The 15020-nt window shown below is 41.6% G+C and overlaps 1 protein-coding gene and 2 long non-coding RNA genes across 6 annotated transcripts in view; 2 read left to right on the forward strand and 1 right to left on the reverse strand.

The window, feature by feature from the left end:
- LOC145443014 (uncharacterized) overlaps nt 1-15020 on the forward strand; it is a 301527-nt gene that overhangs the window by 229789 nt on the left and 56718 nt on the right. The window lies entirely within an intron of this gene.
- LOC145442952 (uncharacterized) overlaps nt 1-15020 on the forward strand; it is a 418025-nt gene that overhangs the window by 1994 nt on the left and 401011 nt on the right. The window contains exons 3-7 of one of the 4 annotated variants that reach the window (XR_013916202.1): nt 4104-4269; nt 5151-5201; nt 8279-8350; nt 8915-9044; nt 11375-11833. This is a non-coding gene — a long non-coding RNA (uncharacterized LOC145442952). Of the gene's footprint in view, nt 1-4103; nt 4270-5150; nt 5202-8278; nt 8351-8914; nt 9045-11374; nt 11834-15020 lie in introns of those variants that run through there. The other 3 variants (XR_013916200.1, XR_013916201.1, XR_013916199.1) reach the window with 3 other exon arrangements.
- Nucleotides 11483-13452, reverse strand: LOC145442910 (induced myeloid leukemia cell differentiation protein Mcl-1 homolog). The gene is made up of 2 exons (XM_080320951.1): nt 12087-13452; nt 11483-11841 (listed from the first exon to the last, which is right to left on the reverse strand). Exons 1-2 carry the CDS (start codon nt 12555-12557, stop codon nt 11722-11724), a joined length of 591 nt encoding a protein of 196 aa, XP_080177077.1. The 5' UTR covers nt 12558-13452; the 3' UTR covers nt 11483-11721.

Consider the following 15020-nt stretch of genomic DNA (forward strand, 5'->3'; position numbering starts at 1 on the left):
TCATTCTGCAATATGCTCTTTGTATGAAATTTGTCATTCCATTCAACTGCATCGCATTTCAAGACGGCCCATTTGAAATTTTCAAGCATTTTTATTGGCATCCACATTAAACGGAGTACTTGTAGAAAAGGAATTTAGGGAAAGCGGGTGAATATTCAGTAATTAAATTTCGCATCACAGTTACAAATGTAGTGTTGGTACTAGGTTTTCTCTCCTCCAGTATAGGAACGTGAGCATAATTTCTTTGTATTGTTGACATTCCCAGGGTCTCAGATTTGTTTCGAATGCGCCTCAACATCTCATGTATTCAGCTGTTTTCCCCCGAAATCGCAAATTCAATTTGTTCAGATGTGACGTTAAATGTACAAAGAAAGCAAGATTATATAATCCTTTTCGATTACAAGATTATGAGTCGGCGATATTCATATTTTAGAGGAGAGTTGCTATTTCATTTCTCAGTTCACACACTCGTGCAAGCATAGCTGCTCGACTTGCGCCAACATAGCAGATATACAGGACATCGTCATATTAATTCTCTGCTTCTAATATTATCTGGAGTAAATGTTGGTGATTCAGTTTGTGAGACCTAATCATACAAACAGTTTTCATCATTGTGGCCAAAACACTATTCAGGTTTGTTGTCTTGACGCACAATGCCTTCTGGTGAATTTAACTATAAATAACTAACCTACAGAGGCTAGTTATCTATTATTAAACAGTGTAAGTTTGAGATTTTGTCATTGCGTCTGAGATGTTCTAAGCGTTTTTGGTGGGGGGCATAGCGTATAGTGGTGACGATAAGCGCCTACCAATCTGACGGCCCGGCTCGATTCCCGTCGGAGGTTTATCTAGGCTCCTCTTCCCACTCCGTCGCCGTAAGGTGACAAAAAAGCCCAGAAAAAGACCCGAGAGAAGAAAGAAAGCACTCACTAGGAATGGAAAGAACTAGTAGAAAGGATCGCGGCTTCAAAAAGATCAACATCGAAAAGAACTGTGACATCGGGCACTCTAGGCCGAGGTGGATGTTAGAATGATAGGATCGCAACTGCGTGTCATTCGACATCCTCCTATCTGTTCGCTCGCTCGCATTGCACATTGTGTATGACTTGTTCAGATGGAAAATATAACTCAATGATTGATTGATTGATTGATTCCAGCAAGCAGAGGAAGGACACCTTTATTTTCACACCCCATCAGAGAGGTAAACCCTTCGAAAAGTATGGTAGACCTTCATGCAGTTGCGAGACACACCCGATTGATAAGTAGCCTGCTGATGTAGTCTACTCTACAGATAATCTTTATCTCCTACCTACTTCAACCACCTTCGTTTTATGGCGTAACAATGAACTTATACAATGTAGAATAGCAATGCCGCATTCTTTCCAAGAGTGCTGCACTGCAGATTGAAACTCATTATGAAACGGCGGGCCGTATTCTTGTGATAACTAATATGATATCGCGGGCCGGACGATTTGGCTTGGCGGGCCGGATCCGGCCCGCGGGCCGTAGGTTGCCGACCCTTGATCTAACTACTGAGATTATGCCGATTTTACAAGTCCATAAGCTGCTGCTTTTAGATATGTGATTTTAATAGCTAGTGCACTGATGCTTTTCCGATAGTGAATTAAATCTATAGCTAAACCTATGTCTATGCTATAATTTATCTCCCATTTTAAAACGCTATGCCACTGCAGGTTGAAGCTATAACATTTCAGATCACTTACATCACATCTGTTCCAGACGGTAGCGTTCAAGGCTACATCTTTGCGCAGCTATATCTATATCGAAGAAGTGTGCCGAGGTCGTATCATTTCAACTCGCTCAACTATAGCATAGATTGTGCCCGCAAAATGCAAATTCGTATTAAGTGTAGCCTGGCTAGCTTCGCTTATTACTCGATGTTCAGTAACGCCGTATTAATGTAAGCTGCGTTTGCCGGGGCTATAGGAACGAAGTCACTCAATACAAATTCCTGGCTCTTGCTAGATGATGATAATATGAAGCCACTACTCCATAAGCTGCTGCTTTTAGATATGTGATTTGCATTATGCCGATTTTACAAGTCCATAAGCTGCTGCTTTTAGATATGTGATTTTAATAGTTAGTGCACTGATGCTTTTCCGACAGTGAATTAAATCTATAGCTAAACATATGTCTATGCTATAATTTATCTCCTAAAACGCTATGCCACTGCGGGCTATAACATTTCAGATCACTGACATCACATCTGTCCCAGACGCTAGCGTTCAAGGCTACATCTTTGCGCAGCTATATCAAAGAAGTGTGCCGAGGTCGTATCAAAGTCGCTCAACTATAGCATAGATTGTACCAGCAAAATGCAAATTCGTATTAAGGGTAGCCTGCCTAGTCCCGCTTATTACTCGATGTATAGTAACGCCGTAATGTAAGTTGCGTTTGCTGTAGGAGCGAAGTCACTCAATACAAATTCCTGTTTCTTGCTAGATGATGATAATATGAAGCCACTAGCCCATAAGCTGCTGCTTTTAGATATGTGATTTGCATTATGCCGATTTTACAAGTCCATAAGCTGCTGCTTTTAGATATGTGATTTTAATAGCTAGTGCACTGATGCTTTTCCGACAGTGAATTAAATCTATAGCTAAACCTATGTCTATGCTATAATTTATCTCCTAAAACGCTATGCCACTGCGGGCTATAACATTTCAGATCACTGACATCACATTTGTCCCAGACGCTAGCGTTCAAGGCTACATCTCTGCGCAGCTATATCAAAGAAGTGTGCCGAGGTCGTATCAAAGTCGCTCAACTATAGCATAGATTGTAGCAGCAAAATGCAAATTCGTATTAAGGGTAGCCTGCCTAGTCCCGCTTATTACTCGATGTTCAGTACCGCCGTAATGTAAGCTGCGTTTGCTGTAGGAGCGAAGTCACTCAATCGGGGCTATAGGAACGAAGTCACTCAATACAAATTCCTGGCTCTTGCTAGATGATGATAATATGAAGCCACTAGTCCATAAGCTGCTGCTTTTAGATATGTGATTTGCATTATGCCGATTTTACAAGTCCATAAGCTGCTGCTTTTAGATATGTGATTTTAATAGCTAGTGCACTGATGCTTTTCCGACAGTGAATTAAATCTATAGCTAAACCTATGTCTATGCTATAATTTATCTCCTAAAACGCTATGCCACTGCGGGCTATAACATTTCAGATCACTGACATCACATCTGTCCCAGACGCTAGCGTTCAAGGCTACATCTCTGCGCAGCTATATCAAAGAAGTGTGCCGAGGTCGTATCAAAGTCGCTCAACTATAGCATAGATTGTAGCAGCAAAATGCAAATTCGTATTAAGGGTAGCCTGCCTAGTCCCGCTTATTACTCGATGTTCAGTACCGCCGTAATGTAAGCTGCGTTTGCTGTAGGAGCGAAGTCACTCAATCGGGGCTATAGGAACGAAGTCACTCAATACAAATTCCTGACTCTTGCTAGATGATGATAATATGAAGCCACTAGTCCATAAGCTGCTGCTTTTAGATATGTGATTTGCATTATGTCGATTTTACAAGTCCATAAGCTGCTGCTTTTAGATATGTGATTTTAATAGCTAGTGCACTGATGCTTTTCCGACAGTGAATTAAATCTATAACCTATGTCTATGCTATAATTTACCTCCTAAAACGCTATGCAACTGCGGGCTATAACATCACATCTGTCCCAGACGCCGACGTTCAAGTCTAGATCGTTGCGCAGCTATATCAAAAAAAAGTGTGCTGAGGTCGTATCAAAGTCGCTCAACTATAGCATAGATTGTACCAGCAAAATGCAAATTCGTATTAAGGGTAGCCTGCCTAGTCCCGCTTATTACTCGATGTTCAGTACCGCCGTAATGTAAGCTGCGTTTGCTGTAGGAGCGAAGTCACTCAATACAAATTCCTGGTTCTTGCTAGATAATGGTAATATGTAGCCACTATCACCTAACCGAAAGCAAGTCGCTACTGCTGATTGAGATGATTGCTATAATTAACGTAGCGAATATCGCCCTTAAACGTACTAAGCAAACTTTGAAACTATTGATTTTATTCGCATATACATTTATACAATTTCATATTCTTGCTTCAGCTCCTTGACGAAGCGTCGCACGATCGAATCATTCTTGCGATGATCTTCACCGAAGGAATTTAAATAACGTTCCGTACTCCATCCGCGCGCCTTATGGACGATGAAGCTTAGACAATGATGACCGCACGCTCTGGAACGTTTGTGCTGCAGACGCTTTATAGAGCAGGTATAATTTTCTGGTTCTATAAAGCACGCAATCTCGTATTTCAGTGGCATTAAGCCAAAGCTATCGTGAAAATGTGTCTCATCCTCATCCGCGTAAATGCATATCCAGTGACTTCCGATTTTTCGAGCTTCGTCATAATTGATCACGATAGCATAAGGAGGAGGGGGTCGCCTCGGCAGTCGATCGATAGGAAATGTGCCAAGGAAAATATGTTTTGTTGACTCGCAGCACCACAATATTTGGTATATTTCATCCCCGTTCATAGCACGGTCACTTTACGACTGCTACTGATTTGCAATAGCTTCTGGAATTCCATGAAACAGAGCAAAGTAGTTTCCGCTGTTAGCCCGCCAGCAGGAAATGTGATCCGTAAACTTAAGGTACCACTCTTTTGTAAGTCAAAGCAATCATCCAAATCATCAGGGCGCAAATTATAAACCAGTAGACAGAAACCACTAGCGAACTCTTCAGGTGTTAGGAGTCCTGTGTTTCTCTCCATTGCACCCGTACCCTCAATCAGGTTATGGTAAAGCTCCGTGTAATGACCCTTATCGAAATCTAGCTCATAACCTCCCTCCGGAATCAGAAATCCGTTCAGTTTCAGTTCGAGTCGTTGCATATTATTGTGTATGAAATTATAAGGATTTTTCGTAACATCTCCTTGAAAGGCTTTCGTAGCTACCATTCCAATGATTAGGCGAGAAGGTAGAGTCCCGCTATATAGATTCCCGATATCTATCTGCGTCGTAGCAGCCGCAAATGTTCGGGTGATCAATTTCATGTCGATATACGGATATTTCGCCTGGGCATTAACCATCATCGCTGTCTTCACATCATCGCTGACTCGTACGCTACATAACTGTAATTCCTTTTTCGTTAAGGTGAATTGACCGGTAGCATCTCCCATCATGAAAAAGCTTTTCGGATTCAAGGTAAGCTCAAACTCGAGAGGCACGTCATGTAGGATGTAGCGGTCTTGCAGACATAGTCCGTGATGGATTTTTGCACGTATTTCCACCACGTTATCATCCTTATAGGCTTTACTCCTGTTGTAATATCCTTTGTTAGCCGAGGCGTTAGTTCCACCAATCGTATCCATTTTTCCTAAAGTATCTTTTCTCCATCCTGAGGCCCTCAGTGTGGTACTTTGCACGTCAAGCGGAGCGAATAAATTGTGCAGATAGGACGAATAACACTGTACTTTTATATCTTGTTTCAAAGTTTCGTTAGCGACTTTAATTTGTAGTTGAGAAATCAAGGAATCCAAGATATTATTTACAACTCCAACATCATCATCGGCACCAATTGCTTCGCCACCTTTCTTTAATTGTAAATGAAATAAGAAATAGCTCTCGCTCAAATCGATAAAGTCTTCTGACCCCTCAAAGCATAATGTTATCACGCTGGAGTTGTTCGAAATCGGTGCTATCTTGATGATTCTTTTCTTTTCGACGCTAGTCTGTGTCGCGGGAATGTGAAATAAATCCAATGAGGGATGTACCCCCTCTGGGGACTGTACATGAATTAACTCCGCCATCTATCAAGTCTCAAGTAACAAATGATGCTTATCGTCGTGTAATATATATTTAATCGAAAATATCTTTGCGACGTCTCTTTTTCGTGATCTTACGACTCCGTCTTGGCATTTTTCTTTTTCTCAGTAAAGAATCGAGAGCGTTCCCAGCGGCTTCTTTTCCGCGTATTTTAAGACTATCGCCGACATTCTCTCCATTAATAACATCAGAGGCTACTTGCGCACCGGTATGTAGTAGACGCTTCCCGAGTGATTTTGCACCTTTCGAAATTAGGGGCATAACGCTTCTTCCGAACGAACGAAATAAGTTTCCAAGTCCATGACCTCTCTGCACTTTACCCCGAAAAAAATTGATATCACCACCGCTCTGTTGGTGATAATAGTTTCTGAACGCCTCCCGATCACAGCAATAATGACTCCTCATGATGTCTCAAAGCAAGTGTGAGATGAAGAGGTGCGTTCCCAAACTTTATAGCTTCGCCTTTATCATTACGAAGCATAACGCGTATCTCGCTTATTCGCTCCGTATTCAGAGGAAAGAAATATATTTTTTTGAATAGCATATGCTGATATTCATCTATTCCTGTCGTAACGCGGATATTGCGTAGTAGAGGCGCACTCGTATCACCTACAATTTGAGGGGTGATGACATCCGTATAAACTAAAACGTTGGTCACGGACACAGGTTCCCCTTGAAAGTGAATTTTTCTTCGTCTATGTAATCCACCATCTAGCTCTACCTCCGAACGAGCGCCTCCTCTGAGAACGGGGTTTCTATTATCCATAAAAAGTCTCGGACCGCTAGAACTCTTGTAAGGTCCCGCTATCAAGACCGGACCAGAACCATCTACCCCAGTGGTTCCCAACCTTTTTCCACCCACGTACCATTTTGAGGTTTTATGCAGTGCTCGCGTACCACCTATATCAGTTACGCTCGTTTCCATCATTTGTGACGTCATACTCGAGTATTTAACCTATGCGAGGTGTATTAATACATTCTTTTGAACTAAGCCAGGGATGTCAAATATACGGCACGTGGGCCGGATCCGGCCCGCTGGACGATTTTATCCAGCCCGCATAGCAATTCTGAGTACATTAAAAAAAAGATTACGGTATATCATCAATCACATCCACAGTAATAAACCAAATTACAACGTCCGCGTTGACAGTTAAATATCTTGTATTCATAACAACGCATACGCATACTAAAGCAAGGGTGGCCAACCTTTTTGCCATTCACGGCCGCATTTCGACTACTCGTGTAGCCTACGGCCGCATTCCAGGGCATAGTCGAAATGAACGAGCTGATGAGCCAAATACCCAGGTTAAAGTGTCTATGTCCATTTCCGGTGAACTCCGGACTAATCTATTTAATAATATGCTTATTATGCGCACAAAATCGCGAGTGGTTACTGGTAATGTTAAGCAAGGAAGTCATCAAAGTCGCGCAAAGCGCGAAAAAAATTCTGATTCACCAATGAATTTCGTCATTGATAATAGTAGTTTTACATATTACCCTCGAACATTTATCCTTTCTGATCCCGTGTGATCAGATTCACTGGTATAGAGTTGATGCAGAGTTGATTTCATGAATTCGATCCGGCCCGCGATTCAATTTGAGTTTGACACCCCTGAACTAAGCATTATCAGCCAGGGTTGAGGGGATGTATGGAATTGTTTTTTTCACCACCAGTCACAAGAAGAACAGCGTAATGAAATACCTACACACAACAAAAGTCAATTTATTTAATGCGATTAGCGAATAGCTTGTCGATGCGTGGCATACGTTTGCTTACTCCGCATCGAAAGTCATGTATGGGCGCAACAAGTCGGTTTCGTTTCTTCGTCTTGATAGTCATCAAGGATCAAAATCCTTGCTCGCATTCCCACGTATAAGGGAAAATTAGCAGCTGGGGAATAGTGGGAGACGACGGCTTCAAAAAACTCAAAATCAACCTCACCTGAACTAATAACTCCCTTTGATCGTAAAAAAAACAGAATCTTCCCGCGTACCACCTGGAAGACCTTCGCGTACCACGAGTGGTACGCGTACCACAGGTTGGGAACCACTGATCTACCCAAATAAATCGTGCTTTTTTCTGATCGTGATTGATACGCTTCATCAAACTAATTTTATCATGATAATCACCAGCCGGGAAATAATAAAAATTATTATCGCCTTCCGCATCATTCACGTACCATAATAAGCCGTCGTAAGGCTCGAACGTGGGCTGAAAATTATTTTTAAAAGACAACTCGGCAAGCCCTATCTCCCATTCACCAGAATCTATCGGTTTCGCGAGATCGATAGTAAAATCAGACTCGTGTGACGTAATATGAATATATTTCATAATGCAACTCCCCGTCTACGAAAATGCAATACAACACTCGAAGGAGAACTTCGAAAGGGTATTTTCTCACCCTTCTCATCAAGTAGCGATATTTCGACGCGTTCTAGCCTATTTATATTAACAGGGAAATAAAAAGGCTTCGTGTAATATTTCGAAAATGATTTACGATTGTTCACCTGTACGACGCGTAACAACGGTAAGAGCCTACCGCTATCTTCTTGTGGCTCAATGATATTACAATGAACATAAACGAAATCGATAGTCGGATCATGTCGCATGCGAAAGTTCAAATGAATGATACCCTCGGTGAAAAAATAATTCCACAATGTACAATTAGTATTCGGGAAATGAAACACCAATAACTCCTCCCTCGTTTCCTTATGCATAAGAGCACCGTACAATTCTCCGAGGCGTAGCAAGCTACTATGCCCTATGTCCGTCTCTGGTCGCAATTTGTCGGTTACCTCGTTATGAGGTATAGAGATAGACATACTATGATTTTCAGGGAAACATGTTACTTTTGCATCAGGATTGTCTCTTTCCAACGATCTATACATGTCATATAACGAGTCGTATTCTCCCAATTTAAAATGAAATTTTCTTGTTCTCTTTTGCGATCTGATCCCATACCTATTCTTCGTGATCCTATACTGTTTTTGATAATCCGTAGGGAAGGAGATCTCAGCCAGAGAAACTTCTGTATCTTCCACGTTTTTCGGGACGTCCAATTCAACGCAATAACTCGCTGTTGTATTATCAGGAAATTTATCCATGGAAGCGTTCGAAAATAGCGTGACGTAGCTCATATTTTGAGCTTGGGATTCGGAAGCATATAACCAACGCAAGAGGAGAGCAGTGATATCCAAAGCTCTTTGTTCCCATTCGAAATGGTAAGATTATAGAGAGAGAACGATACGATGACCAGTATGATTACTAGTTGCGCCAAAAACTGATAAAGGTTCCGACTAGACGATATCCTTCTTATCGACCCAGCTGTCGAATCCACTTCCATATCCCAACCAGCGTACTAAATACTGTTCTCGTCCCGCGCGTTTACGCCTTCTTATAATCTTCTCGACACGCCAAGTTTGCGGTTCTTTTACGCGTTGGAGCTCCTCTCTATAAAATCTACCCTGGATGACTTCACCACCGTAATCACGTAAGCGATACATTGGGGGATCCCCCTTTTGGGCGTCTGCGATATAGAAAATTTCCCGTTGCCAGTTGAGTAGGCTGCTTTTCTCAAAAAGATTTCGAATTTTCGATATACGGACGGGTACTCCTACAGCGAGGTCGGGTTGTTTAGCTTCTTGAAATCCGTAAAGTCTTCTCCAAACCGATTCCTGATTAGACGAATTTACTTGGTTTGGGGCCATGGCAATGCTACGATGGTACGTCCTGTTGTAGGAGTAAGTAAAGTCATCGAGAGCGCTCACGTAATTCCTCGTGTTATTTTTTGTGAAAAATCGATACATAATCGCCTTCATAGTACGAATCACCCTTTCGACGACAGACGATTTTAATTCGCTCCTCGTATAGAAATATCTAACTTTGTTCTCCTTTAGATAGTTCTGGAAAGCGCGATTGGTATATTCGCTATACCTTGATCGGTTTGTAACACTAACGGTACGCGTTCACGAAACACACGTTTGAAAGCAGAAATCATACTTGAAGCAGTTTTATTTTTAATCGCTATCATCCAAAGGTATTTGCTAAAAATATCAATCACCACCACCACAAAACGAAAACCGCTATTGTACTTTGAAATAGATTGCAGATCCATCAAATCGCTCTGAAACTGAGCATTGATACCGGAGACCACTACACGTTCACGCCTAAATTTCTTACGTAACGGAAAATGAAAAGTATAAGTATCTTGTCCTTTAAGCCATTCTTTTTCCTTTTGCAAATAAGCACCCCTGTACGAGTTGGGCTGTTTCGGATCAAAATAGTCTACGTCTCCCATTCTTTCCCGTATATACGGGGATTAGGCTTACGCTGTCTCTTATAAAGCCTGGGAAACGAAGGTTGTGGAATCCGGCGCGGGCGTTTCTTTTGCGGGCGCTTTTCTTTCGCTACGGGCTCGCGAGCCCCGTGTGTGCGGCGGGAGGGCGGGCGGTCGCTGCGTCTACGTCTTTTCTCAAGTTTCTCAGTTGAGCAATACCATGCCTATACAGAGCTAGTTTCTCGGAAGCATTTAATGGAGAGCTTTTAATTTTCGATATATGTTTATCAAATTTCTTTTCCCATTCGTCCTTGCTTCGAAATGCGGGGAATTGTAGTTCACGCATTCTTTCCGAAAAGTTTACCCAACAGACTCCCGATGACGGGGATTGCAGCGCCTAATATAGCTAAAACAGACTAGTTAGAAAAAAGTTGCTATTTTATCATAATCTTTATACCTGAGAGGAATCCACCCTTTTGTAGCACCCTCCGTTGACCTCTGCGAGTTTTTTGCGCCAGCAATTGTCTGATATCGGATTTGTGTTTTCCAAGCCTTAACTTTCTAGACGGGGAGATACGTACTGTCCCTGAAGCCAAGTTATGAACGCACTGGCAAACGCAACTTAAAAATTGATTGTTCGATAAAAGTTCTTTTCGTTGTTTCCCTTTAGCGTTTTTCAAAAGTTTTAATTTAACGTGATAGTCGCTCAATCGTTTTCGAGATATGTTACTTCCCCTCTTCGACATGTTGAATGCCCTAAAATCTGCAACGCGAGCTGTATTTATTCTTGATATACCGTCAACTTTTGATGTGGGAATATTTTGCTGCGAAGACGATAATTTTCGTCTGTCTCTTGCGTCACGTCAACCAGTATGTACGAGAACGGTTTTCGAGTTGCCTTTTTATAAGCCTCCGTAAGGAATCCGGCTTTATCCGGGAACATTTGACGTGAAAGAAAACTGATTTGACTCGCATCACGAGGATTTTTAAATATCACGATATAGCTCGCGCTCAGGGTCATATCCCGAAAGCCTTGGCCCCTATAGAATAAGTTTTGACAGATGAACACGACACTGATCTTTGCGTGATGGCTGTATCGAGTGAATAGATCTCTGGCCTCTTTCGCCTCCGTCATCATGTCGTCGATCACCAAGAGAACGTGCCTATTTCCTTTCTGTAACTTTTTGAGCTCGGAGAGCCCTTGCGAGAATTCTACCCCTTTCATTTTATCGTACAACGCCTGATAATTATTATACAGCCATACAATTTTTTCAGGAGCCGGTCTAATCATCTTCTCTGCGTTCTTCACCAACTCATAAGTAAAATAACTCTTCCCGCTACTGCTCGGTCCAGCTACGATCATCCGAAACGGAGCATGCAATGTACGTATTCGATCCATTTATTACAGAGATAAAGGCAATGTATGAATTCCATCATCAAGCACAATCCTTTTATAATAACCATAACTCAAAGCACTTCGATATTGCTTATACGTAAACATATCGCTCCCGTAGCAACGAAAACCACTATTGACGCCACCCGTGATCGATCTATTTTGGAGAATGCCTTTGAAATCTTTGAAAGTTTTGTTGGGCGTTTTTTGAAGCCCTTTCGAGCTGTACTTATCGCTGTCGTGTTAATGCCATTGCAATAGACGTCAGTCCAATTCCAACAAACATGAGGCTCTTCCAAACTTTATTGTTACCGAATGTTGTGTTATCGAAATATCCTACAAAACTGTCCTGAAACAATATTAAAAATGTTAGCCTTCCAAATCTTACAGAAAGTTAGCGTAGCCTACTTGTTAGGTAATTCGAAGTTCGCTGCGCTTGGAAAGTAAATTACAGTGCTTTGTGGGAAAAGTTGAGAACAAAATTATAAGGCGGAATCTAAGGTTCGAGGGATGATAAGGGTTCTGGGGATCGTAGTACCTCGAGCTATAGATTATAATTCCTAAATCCTTAGTAAGGCTTGTAAAATCGCTTACCCATCCTCCGTTTTGCGCTATCCACTTTCGTCTTCTACTACCAATGTAACTCCCAACTGTCTGTATGATACCTTCTATATGATCACCGCGATGTTCATCCTCCTTATTCCGAGCAAGAATGCTAGCGACCACAAAAAGAGAGACAATCCTACCCCAATTTTCTTGGGTATCTTTGAAAATTCCATCAGCTATCGTCAGGAACATTCGCTCGTCGGGTGAATATTCTTCATATTTTTCATCGACTTCTACATCACAGTAGCGAAGACGTTTAGAGAGCGCGTTTACGATAGTTCGGTGTCGCTCAAACATTTCATCCCCAACTCGCCGTAAGGTTCTCTCTGCTTTCGTATTTGCCTTAACGCATGAGCCGTCGAGTTCGTACATGATATAATTCCTCGCCAAGGAATATGCTCCGGATGTAATTTCATCCTTTTCTTCAGTGAGCGAAGGTGATACTCGTGATAATTCCATGGTTTGAGGATAATAGCGAGTCAGAGTTCATTTCAATAGCGTCTTAGGGACTTTAAAAATGAGTTGCTCGCCGCAACTTACAATTTATCGAGCATACGACATGAGTAAAGCGAGAATTCGTAGGCGAACATCGATCTTTATAGCGTCTAAGTTCTATCCCAGGGGTATATGTACTATCCGAAAGTGACGAAGTTCTATATGATACATTGTATATGCGCTATCCAATAGCTCATAAGTACTATGATCATCGAGGCATAAGCAGCTTCGCAGAGGCTACCCTTAACAGGAAATTTGTGTATACATTTTATATGCAAAATCTATGCTATACTTCAGCGTATTCGGCTTTAATAGCTCCTAACATTATAGTAGCACCGCCGCAGCTTACATTATAACGTTATTAGTCGCCACTGGCGTTTTACTATCGATTTAATTAGCCTTATTCTAGACATGCAAAAAATTATGCAGGTATTAGTATTAAGCTCTACTCAGTAAACTGCGATCTGAAATAAGTCGTAGGGATGGTACTACAAAAAATAACTATACATCGTTTTGTATGGCCACATATTGTAGTGTTGCGACATAGAGCGAACGCGTCAGTGCAAGTTTTGAAAGCTGGAAAAGATACGCTCGTATTATTTGATTCGGATATTAATCCTGCGGAATCTCAAGTTATTCGTAGTCATTGGAAGGATAATTGCATCATAGATGTGCAGGAAAAAGAGATCTTTCGATTTGTGGGTGTCGTCAATATTCAACGAAAATCCAGCCATATAATTGTGCGCGGGTCCCATTGTTGAAATTGAATTGATCAGCGTGACGTTATACATACTGCGCTGTATCGAAAGCATCAATGCCAGTTGGATATCGTCGAATGACTGTCTATAATGTTAATGACATACAAGAGCCCTAGTTATCTAAGCTGTGGATTTGCATAGCTGCTTGTTGATATATATGGATACAAGAATGGAACTCGTGAAGCGACATCGAAACATCAATCTGGAGGATTTAAGCAAGTGAATCGATGCAATGACGCACAATGATATCATTGATATATTATGCTCTTTTTCGAAATAAATGAGCTCGTACACTATACAATGCTATTTCAATGAGACTGAGTAAGTGTCAGCTAAAGTATAAGACATAAGGTCGGCACTGAATCGTTATATTATGGGAATCGATCCGACTTCTCGGGATCGTAATTAAATGAATGTATCGACAGACAAGTTAGTTGAAAAGTAAAACTAATCTCAGTAAAGTAAAACTAAGTTCCGATACACTATAGTTTAATTTTTTTAAATTAATGCATGAGTCAAGATGTCATTTTTTTTTTTAGGTATTAATCATCACCGCGTGATTGTACTCGTGGCATTCTTACTAACATTCTAATTATTGATAACACGTACCAGGAACGGATATGAGCTACGTGCCTTTTTTCTGTGAGCAGTCGACGTTCTAATTTTCCGTGACCTCGGGGCCTATCATTCGATCGGTACCAAGCACATATTTCAACGGTGCATAGCTCAATATCGGTATAAAGCATACTGATCATGAGAGTATATCAATTCGGATAGCAATGTCGAACATTGATCAAAGCGATTCGCTACCTAAGCGTAGTGTGGACCCTACAAATTACGCTACATTCAACTGCGCTTGCATCGGTAACACAAGTAGCATAGGAATAGGCGAAGATGAAACTCGGATGGGTCCCATTGAACAGTACCAAGCTATGATAAATAACAGAGGGGAAAAGATTTATGAATGCTATGCGAAGCATAGAGATGTAACTGTTTCCCCATTGAATGATCCCGTTTTCTATAACATGACACGCTATGCTCGTAGACTAAGCACATTCATGCGGTGGCCGGATAATATCAATACCTCCGGAACCGAGCTCGCAGACTGCGGATTGTTCTATTTGGGCTATAAGGATCATTTAAAGTGTTTCTCATGCGGAGGGTTGTTTCAAAATTGGTTGCCGTGCGATGATCCCTGGCTCGAGCATGCAAAGTTTTATCCTGCGTGTCCTTTTCTCATCAAGCGGAAGGGGTTGCAATATATTCGTAATGTCTGTTATGCGACACCTAATATAAGAAGAGGCTCGACTAAATTTGATGGCGAGGTGGAATTGCGTGATGACTGTTGTACTTATGTTTGATATTTCTTTTCAAAGAATGAGTCTAGCAATCCGTGGAGATACTATTCTGGCCCAGGGGCCCTATAGAAAAGACTTGTATCTTTTTAATGACATCACAAAATTACGTATCGAAGCTTCGAATGGAGCAGAATTGACCTCGGATCAACTCTTTGTACATGCCACAAGCGGGGTCATTCAGAAATATCGAGCCACTCTGAAGCATGAAGGAGGTTTGGTCGTTACGTATACTCGCGACGGGATCGAGCATTATCAACCTCTGAATCCGGCTGACGAATTCGTCATCTATTCGCCCAGCGTAGTTGTTCCTA

Source organism: Botryllus schlosseri, chromosome 7 (genome assembly GCF_051294905.1).
Source record: "Botryllus schlosseri isolate E-star chromosome 7, Bs_hap1, whole genome shotgun sequence".
Taxonomy (NCBI): Eukaryota; Metazoa; Chordata; class Ascidiacea; order Stolidobranchia; family Styelidae; genus Botryllus; species Botryllus schlosseri.

Bases quoted from the DNA above. Each gene is read 5' to 3' on its own strand.
- LOC145442910 (XM_080320951.1), bottom strand. From the start codon at position 12,557: ATGGAATTATCACGAGTATCACCTTCGCTCACTGAAGAAAAGGATGAA. The intron at 11,842-12,086 runs GTAAGCGATTTT...ATATTGTTTCAG, and splicing joins TAGCGCAAAACGGAGGATGG to GACAGTTTTGTAGGATATTT.